The sequence below is a fragment of the Podarcis liolepis genome (genome assembly GCF_965112155.1).
Source record: "Podarcis liolepis genome assembly, chromosome: 1".
Lineage (NCBI taxonomy): Eukaryota > Metazoa > Chordata > Lepidosauria > Squamata > Lacertidae > Podarcis > Podarcis liolepis.
The window spans coordinates 131398248-131419887 of NC_139554.1; the positions used below are offsets into that span (position 1 = coordinate 131398248).

Genomic DNA, 21640 nt, shown 5'->3' on the forward strand with positions numbered 1-21640 from the left:
TGCCTAACAGCACAGCCTTACGGGAATGTGGTATCGACAGCCTTCCTGCTGATGCTACTTAGTTCATGAAAGCAATTTGAGAACCAGAAGGTGAACCATTTAGGCTGGAATTTTCAATTTGCTCAGCGTTACTTCATGAATTGAAGGGACGCAGGTGGCGCTGTGGTCTAAACCACAGAGCCTTGGGCTTGCTGATCAGAAGGTCAGCGGTTCGAAGCCCTGCGATGGAGTGAGCTCCCATTGCTCGGTCCCAGCTCCTGCCAACCTGGCAGTTCGAAAGCATGTCAAGTGCAAGTAGATAAATAGGTACTGCTCCGGCGGGAAGGTAAACGGCATTTCCATACGCTGTTCTGGTTTGCCACATGATCCGGCCACATGACCCGGAAAAACTGTCTGCGGACAAACGCCAGCTCCCTCAGCCAGTAAAGCGAGATGAGCGCCACAACCCCAGAGTCGTCCACGACTGGACTTAACAGTCAGGGGACCCTTTACCTTTACTTCACGAATTGCATAGCATGTCTATGGCATGCACAGGGTCTGTGATATCCCATTTGAGACTTCTATAGGTGTCTACTTCACCACTAGAATATACCTCTGAAGTTGCTTCAAAACATGAAAGTAGTTATAAAAAAATAATACTAAGATTGCATACATACATAACATCCACATTTCTCGGCACATGCCTGCACATGTATGTGTACTTACAGTATGTATGATCACTCATTAGCTTACACTCAATATATGAATGCAAGGCATTTATATGCCATTTCCAGTACTATATGCATTTCCACCTGACTCTAGTATACACCTTTTCGTACACATTACTTGGCTGCAGAACTGTACCGTAAAAGCCATAGAAGTGCAAATTTGAAAGGATGGATGGCTCCCGATTCACACATTGTTTGGGTTCAGATTATGGAGGTTTACCTTTAAGTATGAAATGCATTGCATCTCTTCCCCAACCCAACTCAAAAGGCAGATTATCCATTCCTTGCCTCTCTAGGCTGTCTAAACTTGGGCACTAGGAAAGTTTTACCTGCTCTTCTTCAAAGCCAGGAGACTGGGGGAATTTCCCCTCACTGGTAAGGTAAAGGTAAAAGGACCCGTGACCATTAGGTCCAGTCGTGGCCAACTCTGGGGTTGCGGCACTCATCTTGCTTTATTGGCCAAGGGAGCCGATGTACAGCTTCCAGGTCATGTGGCCAGCATGAGTAAGCCGCTTCTGGTGAACCAGAGCAGCGCACGGGAACGCTGTTTACCTTCCTGCCAGAGTGGTACCTATTTATCTACTTGCATTTTGACGTGCTTTCGGACTGCTAGGTTGGCAGGAGCAGGGACCGAGCAATGGGAGCTCACCCCATCTCGGGGATTCGAACCACCCACCTTCTGATCGGCCGGTCCTAGGCTCTGTGGTTTAACCCACAGCGCTACCTGCGTCCCTTCCCTCACTGGTGGTCAAGCTTAAACAGTCACAAAGCTTTGGGAGGGGAAAGCTGGTCCTTCCTCCTCTTAAGGCAGCCCTCTAGGTGTTTTAGGACTACAATTCCCATCATCCCTGACCACTGGTTTTGTTAGCTAGGGATGATGGGAGTTGTAGTCCCAAAACATCTGGAGGGCCGAGTTTGCCTATGCCTTTCTTAAGGGCTGCTGTTCCTCCCTGCCAACACACCACTTGCCTGGCCGCCAGTTTCAGTAATGGGTTTTTTGCTTACCTGCAAAGCTGGAGCAATAGGTACCTGCTCTCTGCCTCTTCTTCAAATCACACACCTGGTGACAGAAAAGGACAGAGAAGATTTCAACAGCTGCAAAGATGGCTCACCTTGAGATACCAGCAGAGCAAATGGTGGTCATGATTCCATAGCAGGATGTAGAATGGAAAGTTCTTCTGAATACCCCCAGGCTCTCTCCGATATGTAAAAACCTACCTTTTGCTTGAAAGTAGCCCTGTTTCACTTCGAAGCTGATTGTCACGGGGTCATCTTGGTTTGCGACTAAAAATAATGTCGGGCAGGAAGTCTGCTTGAAGGCCTGAGTAATTATGGTAATCAGATTTCCACCAGCATCTTTCCTCCCTGCTTACTTCACTGTGTTTCATTTGCATATTAATTAGCTGACTGTTGACTCAAAAACATCAAACATGTGGCATTTCTGCTGCTGCTCCAGTTCTGTTCTTTCTGACGTTCTTCAAAGATGGCTTTCAATTTATTGACATCCCTGCAAGCTGTTTGGTTCACTGGTGAGAACGATGAACGTAACATGAATCTCACGTGCGAGACTTTCTTATCTTGTAGAAATATGGCTTTTCTTAATTTAAATTGAAAAGTTGCTCGTAGATCCACACACGAACCTACTTAAGTCAGATCATGGATCCATCTGGCCCAGTGTTGTGTATACTCTGGCTGGCAAGAGCTTTCAGTTGGAGATCTTTTCCAGGGCTGGCCCTACCATTAGACAGGATGGGGCAACTGCAATAGGCAGTAGATGCGACGGGGGGCGGGCAGGGAGCCGCAGCAAAGGGTTGGAGGGCAAGCTGCCCTCACATGTGGTAAATGAGGCTGTCCCATTGCCAGCAGGGTTGAAGTAAGATTCAGCTGCCAGTCTGGTCAGCCTCTCCACATGAAGTGGGAGAAAGCTGCCATATTGTCCTGTCTCAGGCAGCAAATGCCTTGGCCTGACCCCTGGTTGTCTCTTGAGCTTGGACAGTCCATTCTAAAGATGAACTAGTTCCGGTTCAAGTACAGCATGTAGAAGCAGGAACTAATTCCAGTTCTATTCGCAGTCAGTTCACAATTCATTTCGATCATCGGCAATGAATATTTCAGCACTCAGAGTGTTAGCAGCTGCTTTGCTGAAGTACACAATATACTTAAGAAGACTAAGAAAACATTAAACATACTTGCAATGAAATGCAAACTGTTTAATTTCTGTAAGCTTTTTATTGAGCTTAAATTAATAATAATAATAATAATAATTTATACCCCACCCATCTGGCAGGGCTGCCTTCAGATGTCTTCTAAAAGTTTGGTAGTTATTTTTCTCTTTGACATCTGGTGGGAGGGCGTTCCACAGGTTGGGTGCCACTACCGAGAAGGCCCTCTGTCTGGTTCCCTGTAACTTGGCTTCTCACAGCGAGGGAAACGCCAGAAGGCCCTCCGTGCTAGTAGTGGCGCTCGCCCTGTGGAATGCCCTCCCATCAGATGTCAAGGAAATAAACAACTCTCGGACTTTTAGAAGGCATCTGAAGGCAACGCTGTATCAGGAAATTTTTAATGTCTAATGTTGAATGAATGAACTTTATTACAGTCTCAGACCAGGATTAAAAAAGCATATAGATAAAATAGCAGTTAGGATTTTTTTTAACCGATAATTGTTAGAGCAAATGAGGACAAGAAAACAGGCATAGGATAAAATGTCTAATGTTTTACAATTTTTTATGTGCTGTAAGCCACCCAGAGTAGCTGGTGGAATCCAGCCAGGTGGGTGGGGTATAAATAATAAAATTTATTATTATTATTATTATTATTATTATTATTATTATTATTATTAGACCACCCAAGATGTTTTGCTGCCTGAAGTGAAGGAGAAGATGCCCCACCCCCCCTACATTCTGCTTACAGAAGCAGCTAACCAGAATGGCAGTCAAATCTTCAGCACTGTTGAAGGAAACTCCATTGCATCTCAGAGCAGCTCCTTGTTAGCTGGGGCCACATTCACACCATATATTTAAAGCACTATGTTGCCACTTTAAACAGCATGGGTTCCCACAAGGAATTATGGGAACTGTAGTTGGGTCCTGAGGGACGCGGCTGGTGCTGTGGGTTAAACCACAGAGCCGAGGACTTGCCGATCAGAAGGTCAGCAGTTCAAATCCCCGCGACTTAGTGAGCTCCCGTTGCTCAGTCCCTGCTCCTGCCAACCTAGCAATTCGAAAGCACATCAAAGTGCAAGTAGATAAATAGGTACCACTCCAGCGGGAAGGTAAACGGCGTTTCCGTGTGCTGCTCTGGTTCGCCAGAAGTGGCTTAGTCATGCTGGCCACATGACCCGGAAGCTGTACGCCGGCTCCCTCGGCCAATAAAGTGAGATGAGCGCCGCAACCCCAGAGTCGGTCACAACTGGACCAAATGGTCAGGGATACCTTTACCTAGTTGGGTCCTGAGAGTTGTTAGGAAACAATGATGATCTATCCCTGCTCACAACAAACTCTGGAAATTGTAGCTCTGAGAGGGAAATAGGGGTCTCCTGACAACTCTCAGCTCCCTTAACTAATTCCAGCTCCCAGAATTCTTTGGAGGAAGCTGTGATGGTTTAAAGTGACATCTTAGTGCTTTTAGTGCACACTTTCTTGTCTCTCTTTCAATCCCCACCTCTCAAAATCTACTTGAGTCCTAATGGTAGGGCTGTCCCTGTGGTTGACAGATATGGCTGGCAATTGTTTCATGCTGCTCACCTATGTTGCAGGTCAACTCACTGGGAAATGGCTCAATATTTGCTTTTTTAACCATTGTAGATTTCAGTTCTTTACCGTTGCTCTGCTTCTAACATAAACCACAAACGAATGCTTTTGCGTTCTGCCATCGATCATCAATATTTCCGACTTTATTTTTACCTTAGTTTCGCTTTCATTGCGATCTCTGTCACTGATAATCACCATTGTGTCATTTTCTTCACAAATAGCCACTCCTAAATATAGAGGGCACACTTTTCCCCCCCATGTCATACCGAAACTGTTAAAGGTGTGCATATCACGTGTGTTCCTGATATTGCCGCCACGCAGATTATCTCTCAATTGTTGTGTCAGCACAAATAAGGATAAACCAGCCGTTTTAATCTGCATTGAGGCAGGATATGGAGGTCAAACCTTGAGGAGGCGCCTAACCTACAGCCAAGATGGCTATGGTAGGCAACATGGGGAGTCTTTGGCTCTCCAGACATTGCTGGACTCCAACTTCCATCAGCCAAAACAAACATGGCCAATCACCAGGGATGGTGGGAGTTTTAGTTCAGTAACATCTGGAGAGCAAATAGTTCCTGACACCGGTCATATACCAACAGCAAACTCAGTTATCTAAGGGCCATTCCATATACTGCCAAAATGGGAACAAGAGGGAGGTTCTGGCTGTCTTGGCAGACCCCTGAGACTTGTAGAAATAATAATAATAATAATAATAAAAGAATCCTAACGGATGGGGAGGCCAAACCAGCAATACAATAACAGCATGCAGGGGATGGGACAGGGAATGGAATGGAATATCCCGGAAAAGACTCTGAGGTCACAAGCAACTAAGGTCCCTATACTAGCACCATGTGATTTTATGGAAACAGTGGTGGAGATTCAGTAGCAAGGCTTCAAGCAACGTTTCGGAGCTTCGGAGCATAGCTGTCAACTTACAGATTTGAAAATAAGGGACCAGCAGCCTCGAAAATAAGGGACCAGCAGCCAAAATAAGGGATTTTAGTCAACCAGCTGAAATACGAAGTTAAAAGGGACCAGATAATTTGGGAGAGCAGCGCCGGTTTTTAGCCCTTCGTTTCCAGAGGTTGCTGCTCAAGACACCAGCCAATGAAACACTGCAATCAAATAACTACAAGCAGCAACCACTTTTCGTGCAAAACAAAGTCCAAGCTACGAAGATGCTGCTGCAGTTCTGTATCTTTTCTCTCGTGCTCCACCTGCAGCTCTCAGTTCCATCAGGTGGGGCGGGAGGAAGGGGGGGAAATAGCGCCCAAAGTAAACCCGCAGATCAGACCATCTATGCTAGTCTACCACTACAAATCTATGGGAGAAGTGCTTGCAGTCCTTCCCTTGTAGCCCTTGGAACACCTGCCCACGCCTCCGCCTCCACCACCTCCTCTTCCTCCTCTCTCTGAACTGCTTTCTCTATGGTTGCCCTCGCTCTCCTCTCAAGGCTCCTCAGCAATTCGTAGGCCATGCCAGGCTGCCCATCTCATCCGGGTCCTTCGGCGGCACAGCCACAGTACAGCCTAGCGGGAGCGGCGGCGACAGGCAGAGGGGAAGCCCAAGGCAGAGACGCTCTGTTCGGCAGCCACGAGGAGGATGGCGGCAGAAGGGCCCAAGGCTCCCACCAGTCCCGGCGGGGAGGGGCTCCCAGGGGCTGAGGCTGGTGAAAGGAGGCCGGAGGGGGGTGGGCCAGGCAGCCAAGAAACACAGTTGGAACCTCCCTCCTCCCTGGCCGGCAGGGAGGGAGGGAGAGGAGCTGCTTCCTTTGAAACCCGGGAAATTTAAGGGACATCCATCAGTAAGGGACAGCAGCGGGACATGGCGCTGGACTAAGGGACTGTCCCTCCAAATAAGGGACGCTTGACAGCTATGCTTCTGAGTCGCAATGTGTATTAGGATGCCCTGTCAAATTTGAGCCAAGAATTGAAGTTCATTTTGGCTCATGCAGCTGTGCTGCAGTAAACCTTCCGTGGTAGAGTTAGTTGCCTTAAACTTTGCCCATGTTAAGTGAAGTGAGCGTGTGGGACAGACTGCTGCTGTTGACACCTGCAAGGTGGAGGAACTGTGACTCTCCAGATATTGTTGGAGTCCAACGCTGATCAGCCCCAGACAGCATGGCCAATATTTAGGGATGGCAGGAGCTGCGGTTTAACAGCATCGAGAGACTCCATATCCCTAATACAGAATATATATATTTTTTAATAATAATTTTTATTAAGTTTTCCATTTTAAAATCCAATCGCATCACATTAATTATTCCAAATTATACCAATACATATTATAAAGTCCAAATATTTTGCCAAATTATAATTTTTTTGTTGGGGGTTCCCATACTTCGAGTTCAGTAGGGTCCAATCATCTCATATTTCTGCTGCTTTTAGTGTTCACCAGTCCCATCTTTCAATCTTCTTGTTATTTCCTTCTTCTTCTTAATAGCCTCTGAGTTGTTTCCACAGGCGAGTTAAAGTAAGCAATATTATGCTTCTGTGTGAACTTTGTATGACTCTCCCTTTTTTTGAAGCTGGTAAGTCTTTTGTTTGCAATAAATCTTCACGTGCTGTTATTTAAGCTGAGTCCATCCAAAAGACCTCCTCAGGTGGCAGACGCCATCTTTTTCAGTTCCAATGAAATAGAATCTAGGCGTTTGCTCATTAATTTTTCCAGACAAGTTGCACACATCAACCTTTCCAGGGAAGATTTGCCAAGTCGAACTTAAAATACAAACATGATAACAAAGTAATGGCTCGCCTCCCCCTACGGCTATTAATCTCTGCAACATAGTGTGTCTCATAATGGCGGATCCCGATTAAATACTGTGTCACAAGAGAACCTTTTATTTCTTTCAAGATATTTCGAAAAACAAAATACAGAATATTTTTTAAAGGATGAAAGTGGCTTAGTAGGGAGGACATTAAAGTGGGATTCTTATTTTGTATTTTCTTGTACTTTGTCTCTCAAGTTTTCTGACTGAAACTGCTAAAAAGAGGGACTGATGTGATCTCCTGGGTTAGTCATTTTATACCATCTCCTTCCTTCATCGCAATCCATGAAGGAAGTTGTATTTAACTGTACCACCTGTCATAACTAAGTAAAGGGACAAGAGTGAAGCAACAGAAATGGAGACAAGCGTTTTACCACCTATTCTAGAAACCTGAACATCTACCTGAAGTGTACCAAGGGATTTTTAGCAACTGAAGTTCAAGAGAAGCTGTGTATTACTACTTTGTTTTGACGCCTGCAGCATCTGCAGATTTAGTGTAATTAATACAACAACTGTTTCCCGAAAGAACACAACTCCTGACCCATCTTTGTTTTGCCAACTTTATTCGGTAAACAAAGCCATTCTTATTTGTTCAACTTCTGTGTTAAGACTCCAAATCACTGAGTTTTCCCAGAACCCCCAAAGAAAGCCTGTGGAGATTTAGAAATTCACTTAATTGGGGTACCCTGTGGTAGGTTCGCTACAGGTTTAATTGGGGGTAGTTAGCAGTGGCATCTGGCTTGAAAGGCTTTAAAAGATGAGTAGACAAAATCACAGAAAAGGTTATCCGTGGTTCTGCCACCAATATCAGCAACAATATGCCTCTGAAGACCAGTTTCTGGGAATAACAAATGAGAAGAGTACTATTGCCAGTGCCATATTTACGTACAAGCTAAACAGGCTATACCTTAGGGCCCCACTCACCTTTGGGGCCCCCCAAAAAATAAAAGCAAAAAAACCACTGGATGTACAGTTCCCAAATAGAAGATAAAAAGCAAATAAAATAAAACCTACATACAGCAACAGTGTTTTGTGTTGTGCAGGCTCCTATGACGTAAGCCTGCTAGCCTGCTCCCTAAAATATCACTGGTTTGCTCATTTCTATATATAGGGTGCCTACATTGTACATGGACTGGTTGCAACAATTGTTGTTGTTGTTTAGTCATTTAGTTGTGTCCGACTCTTTGTGACCCCGTAGACCAGAGCACGCCAGGCACTCCTGTTTTCGCTCTACGCGGGGCTGCCCTTGAAGCTGTCCCAGAAACTCCAGCGGGTACAGAATGCTGCAGCGAGGCTCCTCACAGGGTCTCTGCCATGGGAGCATATTCATCCAATGCTTTTCAAGCTGCACTGGCTCCCGGTGGAGTACAGGGTCAGATTTAAGGTGCTGCTTTTGACCTTTAAAGCCCTTCACGGCCTAGGACCCTCGTACCTACGGGACCGCCTCGCCTGGTATGCCCCACGGAGAGCCTCAAGGTCCATAAATAACAACACCCTAGTGGTCCCAGGCCCTAAGGAAGTTAGATTGGCTTCAACCAGAGCCAGGGCCTTTTCAGCACTGGCCCCAACTTGGTGGAACGCTCTGTCTCATGAGACCAGGGCCCTGCAGGATCTGATTTCTTTCCGCAGGGCCTGTAAGACAGAGTTGTTCCGCCTGGCCTTTGGATTGGAGCCAATTTGATTCCCTCCCCCCCTTTTTTCTTTTTTCTTTTCCTTCTCCTGCAATGAGGCTTCATTTTAATATTTTAATGTTCCATTATTTTAATGTTGTATTTTATTTTTGTTTTTAAGTTGTAATCACTCATCTTGTTTTTATTATTGCTTGTAAGCCGCTCTGAGCCCGGCCTTGGCTGGGGAGGGCGGGGTATAAATAAAAAATTATTATTATTATATTATTATTTTCCACTGCCTCCCGCAGTTTGGTCAAACTCATGCTGGTAGCTTCAAGAACACTGTCCAACCATCTCATCCTCTGCCGTCCCCTTCTCCTTGTGCCCTCCATCTTTCCCAACATCAGGGTCTTTTCCAGGGAGTCTTCTCTTCTCATGAGGTGGCCAAAGTATTGGAGCCTCAGCTTCAGGATCTGTCCTTCCAGTGAGCAACCAGGGCTGATTTCCTTCAGAATGGATCGGTTTGCTCTTCTTGCAGTCCATGGGACTCTCAAGAGTCTCCTCCAGCACCATAGTTCAAAAGCATCAATTCTTTGGTGATCAGCCTTCTTTATGGTTCAGCTCTTATTTCCATACATCACTATTGGGGAAACCATAGCTTTAACTATACTGCCTTGCTGTGGCGAAGGGGCTTGAATAACTCGGAGAAGCTATGAGCTACGCCGTGCAGGGCCACCCAAGATGGATAGGTCATAGTGGAGAGTTTTGACCAAACGTGATCCACCTGGAGCAGGAACTGGCAAGCCACTCCAGTATCCCTGCCAGGAAAATTCCATGGACAAAGACAACAGGTTGCAACAATTACTTGGATAAAATACATATTTCGTTATGTGCAAATGGCTTTAGATACCTATTAGGTCCATAAATTACCATATAGCATGTATTCAGCACAAAAACCTGTGACAATTTGTTGTTGACAAAGGACAGCTGGACATATAAAGGGCCCCATTACCTCCAGTAGCTTAGGGTCTCATCAAACCTAAATCCGAACCTGACTATTGCATTATGGTCCTTCCTATAAGTCCCTGCCTCAGGCATGTGGTTGGCCACTGTGAGAACAGAATGCTGGCCTAATCCAGCAGGCCTCTTATGTTCATAGCAGACTATGTGCAAAGCCAATTTTTCACGTTTTACGTACAGATAAGCATTGAATTGATTTCTCCAGGAACTGAGCAGGCCGGGTTTATGGGTGAAACGTGCCTGTGGTTAATAAAAACAGATCAGCTAAATGCAGATGACATCCAGTTTACTGTCAGCATAGTATCGATATCTGTCAGAGAAAAACTACAGCTCCTGGAACTCAGGAAACCATTATCTCAATACATCACATCGACATTATGGCTTCATCATCATCCTTTTATCTCATTAAGCATCTGGTCTTTGCAATGCAAGTAGGGAAGAACAAAAACAGTTCAACCGCAACTCCGTGTCGGGGGCCTGCCCCTATATTGCTTACAAAGTCCCTTCCTCAAAACTACAGTTGCAATTTTCAAATCGAGACGGAAGCAACTGATTCCTACCCAGTCCCCATTTACTCCCTTTTAAAATCTTTCCTATGGCAAGAATAGAACCCATGTTTTCTTTTTAATGGCCAATAAAAGGATTATGTGGCATTAGGGATTTCTATAATAATGGGCAACTTAAGAAAAGGATAAGAAATCCTGAGGAATGTTAAATGAGCTAGAGCGCATAGTTTGAACAAGTTAGCTCCTTTATAGTAAAATGGTATCATTAAACAGCAAAGCAAGACGAGAATTAACGTCATTTGAAAACTTGATTGTGGCACGTAACTTTAATGCCAAAGGACAGATTTACCCAAATGTGTAGAATACTGGCAAAATTAGATGCAGGAGATCTAACAGGATTACAAAAAAAAGATGTTGGGGAAAGGATTTGGGTTACAATTTTGACCCCTATATGGCACAAAGTGCTTGTGAAATCAGCATATCGAAGATTCAAGAATCTTTTTTTAAAAAAGAAAGATAATATATAGGTGGCACTATACCCTGGGTAATTGTATAACACATCAACGTCAACAAGTCTCCAAAAAGCTGGTGTTGTAATAAAAGACAATGCTATATATTTCCACTTGTGTTTAGAGTGTTACCCAGCGCAGTTTTGGGGGGAGATGGTGCTGCAAGGAATTCATTTAATAACAAAACAAGAATTGAAATTAATCAGAGATAGATAGATAGACAGAGACACATATACATAACCCTAGACCAGAGATAGCCACTATAGTGCCCTTCAGATGCTGCAGGTACCATCATCTTTGACCATTAGCAGTGCCGGATTTAGGTATAAGCTTAATAAGCTATAGCTTAGGGCCCCACTCTCTTGGGGGCCTCCAAAAAAATTAAAGGGGGGGGGACTGGATGTACATTTTCAAAATATAAGATAAAACACAAATAAAATAAAACCTATATACAGCAACAGTGTTTTGTGTTGTGTAGGCTCCTATGATGTAAGTAATGGGCCCCACCTGCTAGCCTGCTCCCAAAAATATCACTGGTTTGCACTAGTTTAATATACTTCTTCTTAATTGTATCTCACTATTAATATACTTCTTCTTAATTGCATTCCAGTTCAACAATTACTTGGATAAAATGCATATTTTGTTATGTGCAAACGGCTTGAGATACGTATTAGGTCCATAAATTACCATGTAGCATATATTCAACACAAAATAACAGTGACAATTTGTTGTTGACAAAGGACAGCTGGACATATAAAGGGCCCCATTACCTTCAGTAATCATCAGCCTCATCAAACCTAAATCCGGCCCTGAATTAGCCATATAGGCTGGGGACAGAATCACATTGGCTACCATAGTGCCAACCAGGAAGGTTTGTGGCATTCCTTAAAAGGTAAAGGTACCCCTGACCATTAGGTCCAGTCGCGGACAACTCTGGGGTTGCGCCGCTCATCTTGCGCTATAGGCCGAGGGAGCCGGCGTTTGTCCACAGACAGCTTCCAGGTCATGTGGCTAGGATGACTAAGCCGCTTCTGGCAAACCAGAGCAGCGCATGGAAACGCCGTTTACCTTCCCACTGGAGCAGTACCTATTTATCTACTTGCACTTTGACGTGCTTTCAAACTGCTAGGTTGGCAGGAGCAGGGACCGAACAATGGGAGCTCACCCCGTCGCGGGGATTCGAACCGCCAACCTTCTGATCGGCAAGCCCTAGGCTCAGTGGTTTAGACCACAGCGCCACCCGCGTCCCTGTATGGCATTGCTTACGCTACAGTTAAATCAAATCCTCCAGAGCTTGGGTGTGCTTTTGGCTGTGTGCACATTCAATTTATTGCACATGTAATCTAAGACTAAACATCGGGTGTTCACGAGGGCAAGCTAGGTTCTGGGCTTCAGAGGCAAATCAATAGAATCAATCCTTAGAATTGAAATTTATTTCTGTATGGTTGTATGGTTGAGAATTACTGGGCTCTGACCTCCAGACCCAAAAGCAATTATGGTCACATTAAAGCATGAGGAGAAAGCCACATTCGTTCCCGGAATGAAGCAATCAGGACAGGGCCAATTTGGTGAGGTAATAGAGCAAATATTTGCTCAGTGACTCTGAATTTGGAAATAATTAGCTGAAGCTGGTCAGTGGCGGAAATAAGAACACGGAAAGCCATTTAGAGCGCTTTGGTTTTTTGCAGGCATCAGTTCATTCAGCCCAGGAAACTGCTGTTTCGCCATAAATTGATCTTTAATGGCAGAATCACTCAGAATAATTTGTGACTACACATAGACATTATTGCATTTAAAACAGATCTCTCCCAATTTCGAAGCACACACACGGTGACTCACTCTTTGGATTTGTGATGTTGCTGTTCTAACAACTTCCTTAACAACTGGTATCATTTTTGAATCTGTTGAAATATTATAGACCTATGAGTAAATGAGAGAAGAAAAGTGTATGAAGATAAATACTTAAAGAAGAACAAGAAAGAAATAGAGGGGGGAAATTAAATAAATTATGTTTTGTACTTTTATTGCTATGTTTAAGTTTATGAATATTTCAGAAAAGAAAGTATTGATAATATTTCTATTTCTTTCTCCACCTGCAATGTCAGCTGCTTGTAGTTATAGTATATTCATGCCTCAGTGTATCCAGATGCCTATACAGTGGTGCCCCGCAAGACGAATGCCTCGCAAGACGGAAAACTCGCTAGACGAAAGAGTTTTCCGTTTTGGAGGTGCTTCGCAAAACGAATTTCCTATGGGCTTGCTTCGCAAGACAACAATGTCTTGCGAGTTCCTGCTGGGTTTTTTTCCTCCCCCCCCCCTTTTCTAAGCCGCTTATCAGCTGATCCGATCAGCAGATAAGCCGCTAAAAGTGCTAATAGCGCTAATCCGTCAATGGGCTTGCTTTGCAAGACGAAAAAACCGCTAGACGAAGAGAATCGCAGAACGGATTCTTTTCGTCTTGCGAGGCACCACTGTATATTATATGGGTGTGCTTCTCACTGAAAATTGCTCTTTCCCTAATTAGAATATTGGTTCTCAGAAGAAATGATTTGATTTTATAGATGTTAATTTTTATACCCTGAAGCTTTACTGAACATATCCAATGTACTAAACATTGTATTAATTGATTTCTCCAAATTAGTCAGGAAAAGTACATCATCTGCATATAAAGAATCTTTACACTCCGTATTACTGTTTTATTCCTGAAATTTGGTTAGTCATCTGTACCTAATTGACAAGAAGCTCTAAACAAATTGCAAACAGCAGAGGGGACATCCAGCAGCCTTATTGCATCCCACTCTGAATTTTAATTATTGGTGATAAATGGTTATTTACATAGATTTTTGAAAAGGGATTACAGATACAGAAGACGAATCCAAATTTAAATGGCTGACATTCATTTCTTGCAAAGTTGTCACCTGAAAATTCCATTCAAAGCTGTCAAAAGTTCAATACAACCAATCACTTTTTGATGTTCATTTCACTTGTCTTCTATTCTGTACATGATCATGGACTTGAAAATAATATTGTTTAGTCTGTTTTCTAAAAGAGATGACTAGATATTTATGTCTTGATTCAATAAACTGAAGCTCAATCCAGATATGGCTGTTAGTAGGTGGATCCCTAGACATGATGGATGGGAGATTGCCTGCTCTTGATGGGGTCACACTTCCTTTGAAGGAGCCAATACGTAGCTTGGGGGTCCTTCTGAATCTATTGCTGTCACTTGAGGCTCCGTGGCCCATAGTGTCTCATACCCTCACCCAGTTTAGTCGGGCAGCCAAAGCTGTTTCCGGGATTGTGGCCACTGCCACATGCTGACAGCTTCTAGGTGCCACAGGTGAGAGCTGAGTGCTGGGTGGGGACCAAGGGTTTACAAACTACCCCAGAAAGACCACACCAGAGGTACCACTCCTCCCTAACAACTCTCTCACACACAGTAACACATGTACAGTCATACTTCGAGTTACAGACTCTTCAGGTTGTGCTTTTTCGGGTTACGGACCCGCCGAAACCCGGAAGTACTGGTTACTTCCGGGTTTGGGGGGTCGTGCATGTGCAGAAGCGCTAAATCACGTTTTGTGCATGCTCAGAAGAGCCGAATCACAACCCACACGTGCACAGATGCGCTGCTGCGGGCTGCGAACATGCATCCCGCACGGATCATGTTCGCAACCCGAGCGTCCACTGTATTTTGAAGGATGTCTGTGGCTTGGTTGACATATTGTTTCAGGAAGTGTGAGTTAGGCAGATTTGCATTAAAATGAGAACTGAACCAAATTTATTTCCCTTCCCTAGTTGGAAGACAGAGCTGGGTACCCTCTGGCCTGCCCTGAGCCCCCAAACTAGCCTGCTGCCCCCCCTTAAAAAATGGGGCAAAGGGGTTCTGCTCAGTGGTCTGTGCTGAAAAAACAAGTCAACTAACAGCCCCATCAGATTCTGTATTTAGGAAGTCACGATACCGATAACAAACAACAGCTTGTTCTTAAGTTAGGATGGCTGAAATCCAAGATGTCAGATTTATGGATCTTATATCAAAGTGCCAATAGTGGCTGCTGTTGAGGAGGGGACAGTCTCAAGGGCATTTTAAACTGTGTTTATAAAAGAAGTGGCTGTACAGTGTTCCATGCAAAAGAGCATTTGCGTAATTATTTGAAACGTATGATCATAGCTGTCAACTTACAGATTTGAAAATAAGGGACCAGCAGCCTCGAAAATAAGGGATCAGCAGCCAAAATAAGGGATTTTCCCAGCACAGGTATGTTTAACTTCTGAGCCCCTCCGAGCCAAAGGCAGAAAGCCCAGCCAGCAGCCAAACGAAGCCTCAAGCGGTGGTTCCCAAAGCGCAGCAACCCGGCAAAGGGGATGCAGCAAGGAAAACCACCGTCACCTCTCCGCTGGGAAGCGCTGAGCAAAGGCGAGTCCCCAGGCAACGCAGCCGATTTGATCGGCACAAGGCATACAAGCTCCACCCCCCAGTCGTTCTTAGACTCCTTATTGGGTGAGCAACGCAGCCAAGCAACACAGTTGGAGCCTCCCTCCCTCCGTGGCTGGCAGGGAGGAAGGAGAGGAGCTGCTTCCTTTGAAACCCGGGAAATTTAAGGGACATCATCAATAAGGAACAGCAGCGGGACACGGCGCTGGGATAAGGGAGTTTCCCGCCAAATAAGGGACAGTTGACAGCTTTGCGTATGATCATCGCTGTAGGCAACAACATTCAGAACAAGCCCAAATAAATCCAGAACAGAAACAGACTCTTTAAGAGTTCCTTGCAAAGGAAGTTTAAGAGAGTGCGAATACCAAGAAAACAATGTACTGCTTGTACGATTCCTGCCTTAATAGATCCAATATAGCAACAAGAATTGTTTAGAATGCAGTGCACATCTGTCACCAACAGATGGAGTACACAGGCCATACAATAAATGTCCTCATCAACTTCGGAATATTATAGCAATAAAGACTTGGCATCATACAGACCATGTTATTTGGCGATCTCAAGAGGGGAAACTATAGCAATAATTCATTAATGGGAACTGTTGCACTTGAGTGTTTTAGAACTTGGACCCCCGATATAGCCAACAGGAATTTTGAGGGAATTTTCGCCAACAAATCTTAGAGGAATTTGAAATGATTGTGCCTGGCAGTGTTTAGCTGCACTTGGACTGAACTTTAGCCTCATTCTGAGAGTGGCATAATAAATGGATCGTCCAAAGCACTCAAACTGCCATCAGCAAAGGTAGGGAAGCAACGTAGGCCCCCAGCCCAAGGAAATTCAGGTTTTGACTACAGTTTGAGAAGGGTAGAGAAATACAGTTTGGCCCATAGCTGTCAACCTTCCCTTTTTTTGCGGGAAATTCCCTTATTCCAGCACCGTTTCCCGCTGCTTCCCACTGCTATCCCAGATTGTTAGATATTCTGTAGACATGAGCCAACAGTGTGACGCGGCAGCTAAAAAAGCCAATGCAATTCTGGGCTGCATCAATAGGAGTATAGCAACTAGATCAAGGGAAATAATAGTGCCACTGTATTCTGCTCTGGTCAGACCTCACCTGGAATACTGTGTCCAGTTCTGGGCACCACAGTTAAAGAAGGACACTGACAAACTGGAACGTGTCCAGAGGAGGGCAACCAAAATGGTCAAAGGCCTGGAAACTATGCCTTATGAGGAACGGCTAAGGGAGCTGGGCATGTTTAGCCTGGAGAAGAGGGGGTTAAGGGGTGATATGATAGCCATGTTCAAATATATAAAAGGATGTCACATAGAGGAGGGAGAAAGGTTGTTTTCTGCTGCTCCAGAGAAGCGGACATGGAGCAATGGATCCAAACTACAAGAAAGAAGATTCCACCTAAACATTAGGAAGAACTTCCTGACAGTAAGAGCTGTTCGACAGTGGAATTTGCTGCCAAGGAGTGTGGTGGAGTCTCCTACTTTGGAGGTCTTTAAGCAGAGGCTTGACAACCATATGTCAGGAGTGCTCTGATGGTGTTTCCTGCTTGGCAGGGGGTTGGACTCGATGGCCCTTGTGGTCTCTTCCAGCTCTATAATTCTATGATTCTATGACTGTCCCCGGGACAGGTGAGGCTGCTGATCCCTTATTTTCGAGGCTACTGATCCCTTATTTTCAAATCTGAAAGTTGACAGCTATGGTTTGGCCGGCATTGAAATGTGAAGCCCCCCCAATTCACACGTGCCTCTTGAAATTCATGCTACTGTTATGAGAATTATAGGGTCTAGAATATAAAATACCGTATTTTTCGCTCTATAAGACGCACCAGACCACAAGACACACCTAGTTTTTGGAGGAGGAAAACAAAATATTCTGAATCTCAGAAGCCAGAACAGCAAGAGGGATTGCTACGCAGTGAAAGCAGCAATCCCTCTTGATGTTCTGGCTTCTGGGATAGCTGTGCAGCCTGCATTCACTCCATAAGACGCACACACATTTCCCCTTACTTTTTAGGAGGGAAAAAGTGAGTCTTATAGAGCAAAAAATATGGTAAATGTTCATAAATGTACCAGGCAAACACATGCATAAGTATATAAAGCACATGTCTGAAATAGTACAGAACAATCCTGAAGCCATTTTGACTCTCCCAAATTGACCTCAAATATTTCTCTGCGAGGAGGAAGGAAATGGGGAAAGCTTTCCAATTGTCTTTGGACAATATGCGTAAGAGATTCGGATACTAAGTATTTACCATCACAAAATAATGTCCAGGCTGTCCAGGTAAACCCATTAACAGGTTTCCTGCCAGACAGGATTCTGCTGTCGATGGCCCCTTCTGCGATGTATGTATGATGTATTGGGGGGTGGTCTTGAGCGACAGAGGGGCAATTTCAAAAGTCTATATAAGGGCTTGCACACCATTGTTCTGGGTTCCTCCTCCCTCCTCTGCGTGGGGCGGGCACCCTGTTGCAACAGTTTAATAAAGAACAGGCATACTAGCTGCTTTGCTTCTCAATATTCTCTGGTTGGCCTCTGTTATTTTCTCCTCCCGATAGGGAACCCACTTAAGGACTCTATACGGGCTCTTGGATACCCCATAAGGTAAAAGGAGCAGTTTTTTCTTACAACCTTGTTTCAGTAGTGACAAGCTAGTGACAGCATTAGCGTTGCTGACTTGTGCTACTCCAGCCCTGCAGCCCAAGTGTTTTTTGAAAACAATTTCCACCAGCCCCAGGTAGTAGCACGTTTCAGGAGGAGCTGCTACCACTTCAGACACATGCCCAAATCCATCATTTGTAATGTCTCCGCTCCTCAGTATTTTAATGCCCATGCTAATCGAGGTAATTTCGTCTGTCGGCTGCAGAACACAATGAAGGGAAATATGCCTTCCAAAATTGGGAAATCAGAGAAAAATCTCCCAGTCATTTTGATTCGTACTGTGCGCACAGTGACTTGCAATTATTGGAGCAGACGAGGATTCTGGGTACTGGAGAATGCAGCAAGTAATTTAAAATAATGACAGGTCTGGTTTCATCCTGAAGAGGAAGAGAACTCTCCAGAAAGCCATTAGGGAAGTGTTGTAACCGAGTCGATTTCTTTTCCCCTGCCCCAAGTATATTATTCTTTTAATTGGATTTCGTTACAAGCAGTATTAAATTAGTCACTTTATATTATGTTTATGCTGCCTTGGATGTGCAAATGTAGAGATCCATTTCTTTCTTTCTGGGGACGGAGGGAATAAAAGCCAGGAAGCACTCCGGTTTCCAACTTGGGTGGACTGGAAGTAAACCAGTAAAAAAGGGATTGAAACCAACCCCAGAAGTCAGAAAAAGGACGTTAGGAGACGCAACAGCAGCCACAGGCTTCAACTCCTTGCTGAATGTCAGAATATTCAGGACACAGGGATGTATTCTGTTATGTACGGAAATTCTCACCCTGGGCCAGCAGGGGGATACTGTAGATAGTTATCATAGCTGTCAACTTACAGATTTGAAAATAAGGGACCAGCAGCCTTGAAAATAAGGGACCAGCAGCCAAAATAAGGGACCTGCAGCCTCACCTGTTCCAGGCACTCCAGTCTTCCTGTCCTCCTGCAGTCTGGTCAAACTCATGCTGGTAGCTTCGAGAACACTGTCCAACCAACTTTGTAACCAGAGGTTCAACTGAATAGAATCTGAATCACATGCACCACAAGGCCTATGCAGCCTCAGCTTAAGATGGCTCCCAGGCTTGGCTTTGCACTGCAAAGTTTGCAGCAGCACGTGCAACAAAATGGCACCCAGCATTCAAAAGCCCCCTCAGCTTGCATTAACTAGCCACACACAAGGCATGCAAGCTCCACCCCCCAGTCGTTCTTAGACTCCTTATTGGGTGAGCAATGCAGCCAAGCAACCCTGTTGGAGCCTCCCTCCTCCCTGGCTGGCAGGGAGGGAGGGAGAGGAGCTGCTTCCTTTGAAATTTAAGGGACATCATTTAAGGGACATTTAAGGGACATCCATCAATAAGGGACAGCAGCGGGACATGGCACTGGAATAAGGGACTGTCCCTTCAAATAAGGGACACTTGACAGCTATGATAGTTATGCAAATAAGGGATCGAAAGTGACGTTCAGTGATTGGATAGTTTTAGGAAATTGTTACAGTTACATTGTACTGCAGCTCTATATAAGCAGGCTGAATGAACCTTTCAGTTCAGTTCTGTTCTGGCCTGTGAATAAACAAGAGCTGTTTGAAGAATCGCTGTGTCGTCTGATATGTTCACCCACAACTAACATATTCCTTCCTGGGGGCACAGCGAGAGCTCATTCACCTCAGATTGGGTCCTGTGGCATCAGCTAGTGGCGAGAAAGGGTTGAGGGTGTTGCTGAGAGAAGCTCTAGAAAGGAATGGGGGTTTTTTCCTGATCTTCTATGGGATGTGTCAGAATCTCAAGTGGGTTTTTAGATCCACACATTTCCTTTGACTCGAGGGGCTGTCAAAGGATTTAAGCAGAAGGGAGAGATACGCTTTTAACAATGGTATGTTTAGGATGGTTGTTTCAGGTGATCAAGGAGCAGCCACTGAGAAATAATCCAGCTTCTTGGTTTAATTATTGGATGCATTTAGATTATTCAGTGGTTCAGATTCAGTGTTTAAGAGCTCACAGCGCTGTCTGTCTGTTAGAGTTTAGAGCAGCATTGTGAATAAATAGACACAGTATATTTTAACAGAGCAGATGTGCTGCTATGGTTACAAGACAGCTGGGATCTCTATTCTAAAATAGTGGACTAGTGGGACCTATTGCAAAACTATATTTCATTTTCCTTGTGGAAGGTTACTCATACTAGTACAATTTTTCTTTTGTTTCAACTGCAATTCCCCCTCCCCCCAATTATTAAATTGTCTTATGCTATGACTTCAATATCCTCAGTCTGCTTATGTGAGAAATTATATTATGAACACAAAGGATGTGGGAATGAATGAGATAACAATAATTCATGGTAAATCTCAGCTATTGACATAGCTGTCAACTTACAGATTTGAAAATAAGGGACCAGCAGCCTCGAAAATAAGGGATCAGCAGCCAAAATAAGGGATCAACAATTACTTTGATAAAACACATATTTTGTTGCATGCAAATGGCTTTAAATACCTATTAGGTCCATAAATTACCATACAGTGGTGCCTCGCAAGACGAAATTAATCCGTTCCGTGAGTCTCTTCGTCTTGCTGTTTTTTCGTCTTGCGAAGCACGGCTATTAGCGGCATAGCAGCTATTAACGGCTTAGCGGCTTTAAGAAAAAGGAAACAAACTCGCAAGAACTCGCAAGACGTTTCGTCTTGCGAAGCAAGCCCATGGGGAAATTCGTCTTGCGGAACGACTCAAAAAACGGAAAACTCTTTTCGTCTTGCGAGGCATTCGTCTTGCGGGGCACCACTGTATAGCACATATTCAACACGAACACACAACACAAAAAACAGCAACAATTTTTGCTTTTTACAAAGGACAACTGGACATAGAAAGGGCCCCATTACCTTCAGTAGCTTATTTAAGGGACATCATCAATAAGGGACAGCAGCGGGACATGGCGCTGGGATAAGGGACTGTCCCGCCAAATAAGGGACGCTTGACAGCTATGGCTATTGAGATGGGAAGATTTGATTACAAGGCTACAAGACGCAAACCCACACCCCTAGGATTGAAACAAGTGTTTGTTTTCTTTGTATTCCTGTTGCTTATAGGGTAGTTTCAGGATCTGGGAGATGAAACTCAAGCATTTCAGTGCTGTTTCTCTTACATCTTTGAAGTACCATTATAGCAAAACACCCTCATCCAGAAAGCATCCCAACATTGCTTGAAGTGTTGCTGAGCTATCGTTATTCAGTCTTCACCTGAAAAGGACAAGTACTCCCTTTTTATCCTATAGCAGGGGTGGCTAATGTTTTCTGGTCCTGAGGGCTTAAATGGCACCTTCCGGGCCCTGAGGGGCCACTGGTCAGTGTTGGGTGTGACCCCAAAGTGGACATGGCTGCCCCATAGCTGGCCTCGGGCTTGTGGTTTACTGCCCCAGCACCAAATTCTGCATTTGTTGCCATGTAATGCATGGAGCATCTATGGAGAGGCCTTTTCTGAATATGTAAGGTAAAGGGACTGCTGACCATTAGGTCCAGTCGTGACCGACTCTGGGGTTGTGGTTCTCATCTCGCTTTATTGGCCGAGGGAGCCGGCGTACAGCTTCCGGGTCATGTGGCCAGCATGACTAAGCCGCTTCTGGCGAACCATAGCAGCGCATGGAAACGCCGTTTACCTTCCCGCCAGAGTGGTACCTATTTATCTACTTGCACT

The 21640-nt window shown here is 44.7% G+C and overlaps 1 protein-coding gene across 2 annotated transcripts in view; it reads right to left on the reverse strand.

The window, feature by feature from the left end:
• The window catches only part of CTLA4 (cytotoxic T-lymphocyte associated protein 4), a 39475-nt gene that overhangs the window by 7194 nt on the left and 10641 nt on the right, over nt 1-21640 (reverse strand). The window contains exons 2-3 of one of the 2 annotated variants that reach the window (XM_083475162.1): nt 12708-12788; nt 1713-1767 (exon numbers count right to left, since the gene is read on the reverse strand). Coding sequence is in view for 1 of the 2 variants with exons in the window: in XM_083475161.1 (XP_083331287.1) it covers nt 1820-1851 (32 nt within the window). In the remaining variant the exon portion in view is untranslated. Of the gene's footprint in view, nt 1-1712; nt 1768-1819; nt 1940-12707; nt 12789-21640 lie in introns of those variants that run through there. The other variant, XM_083475161.1, reaches the window with a different exon arrangement.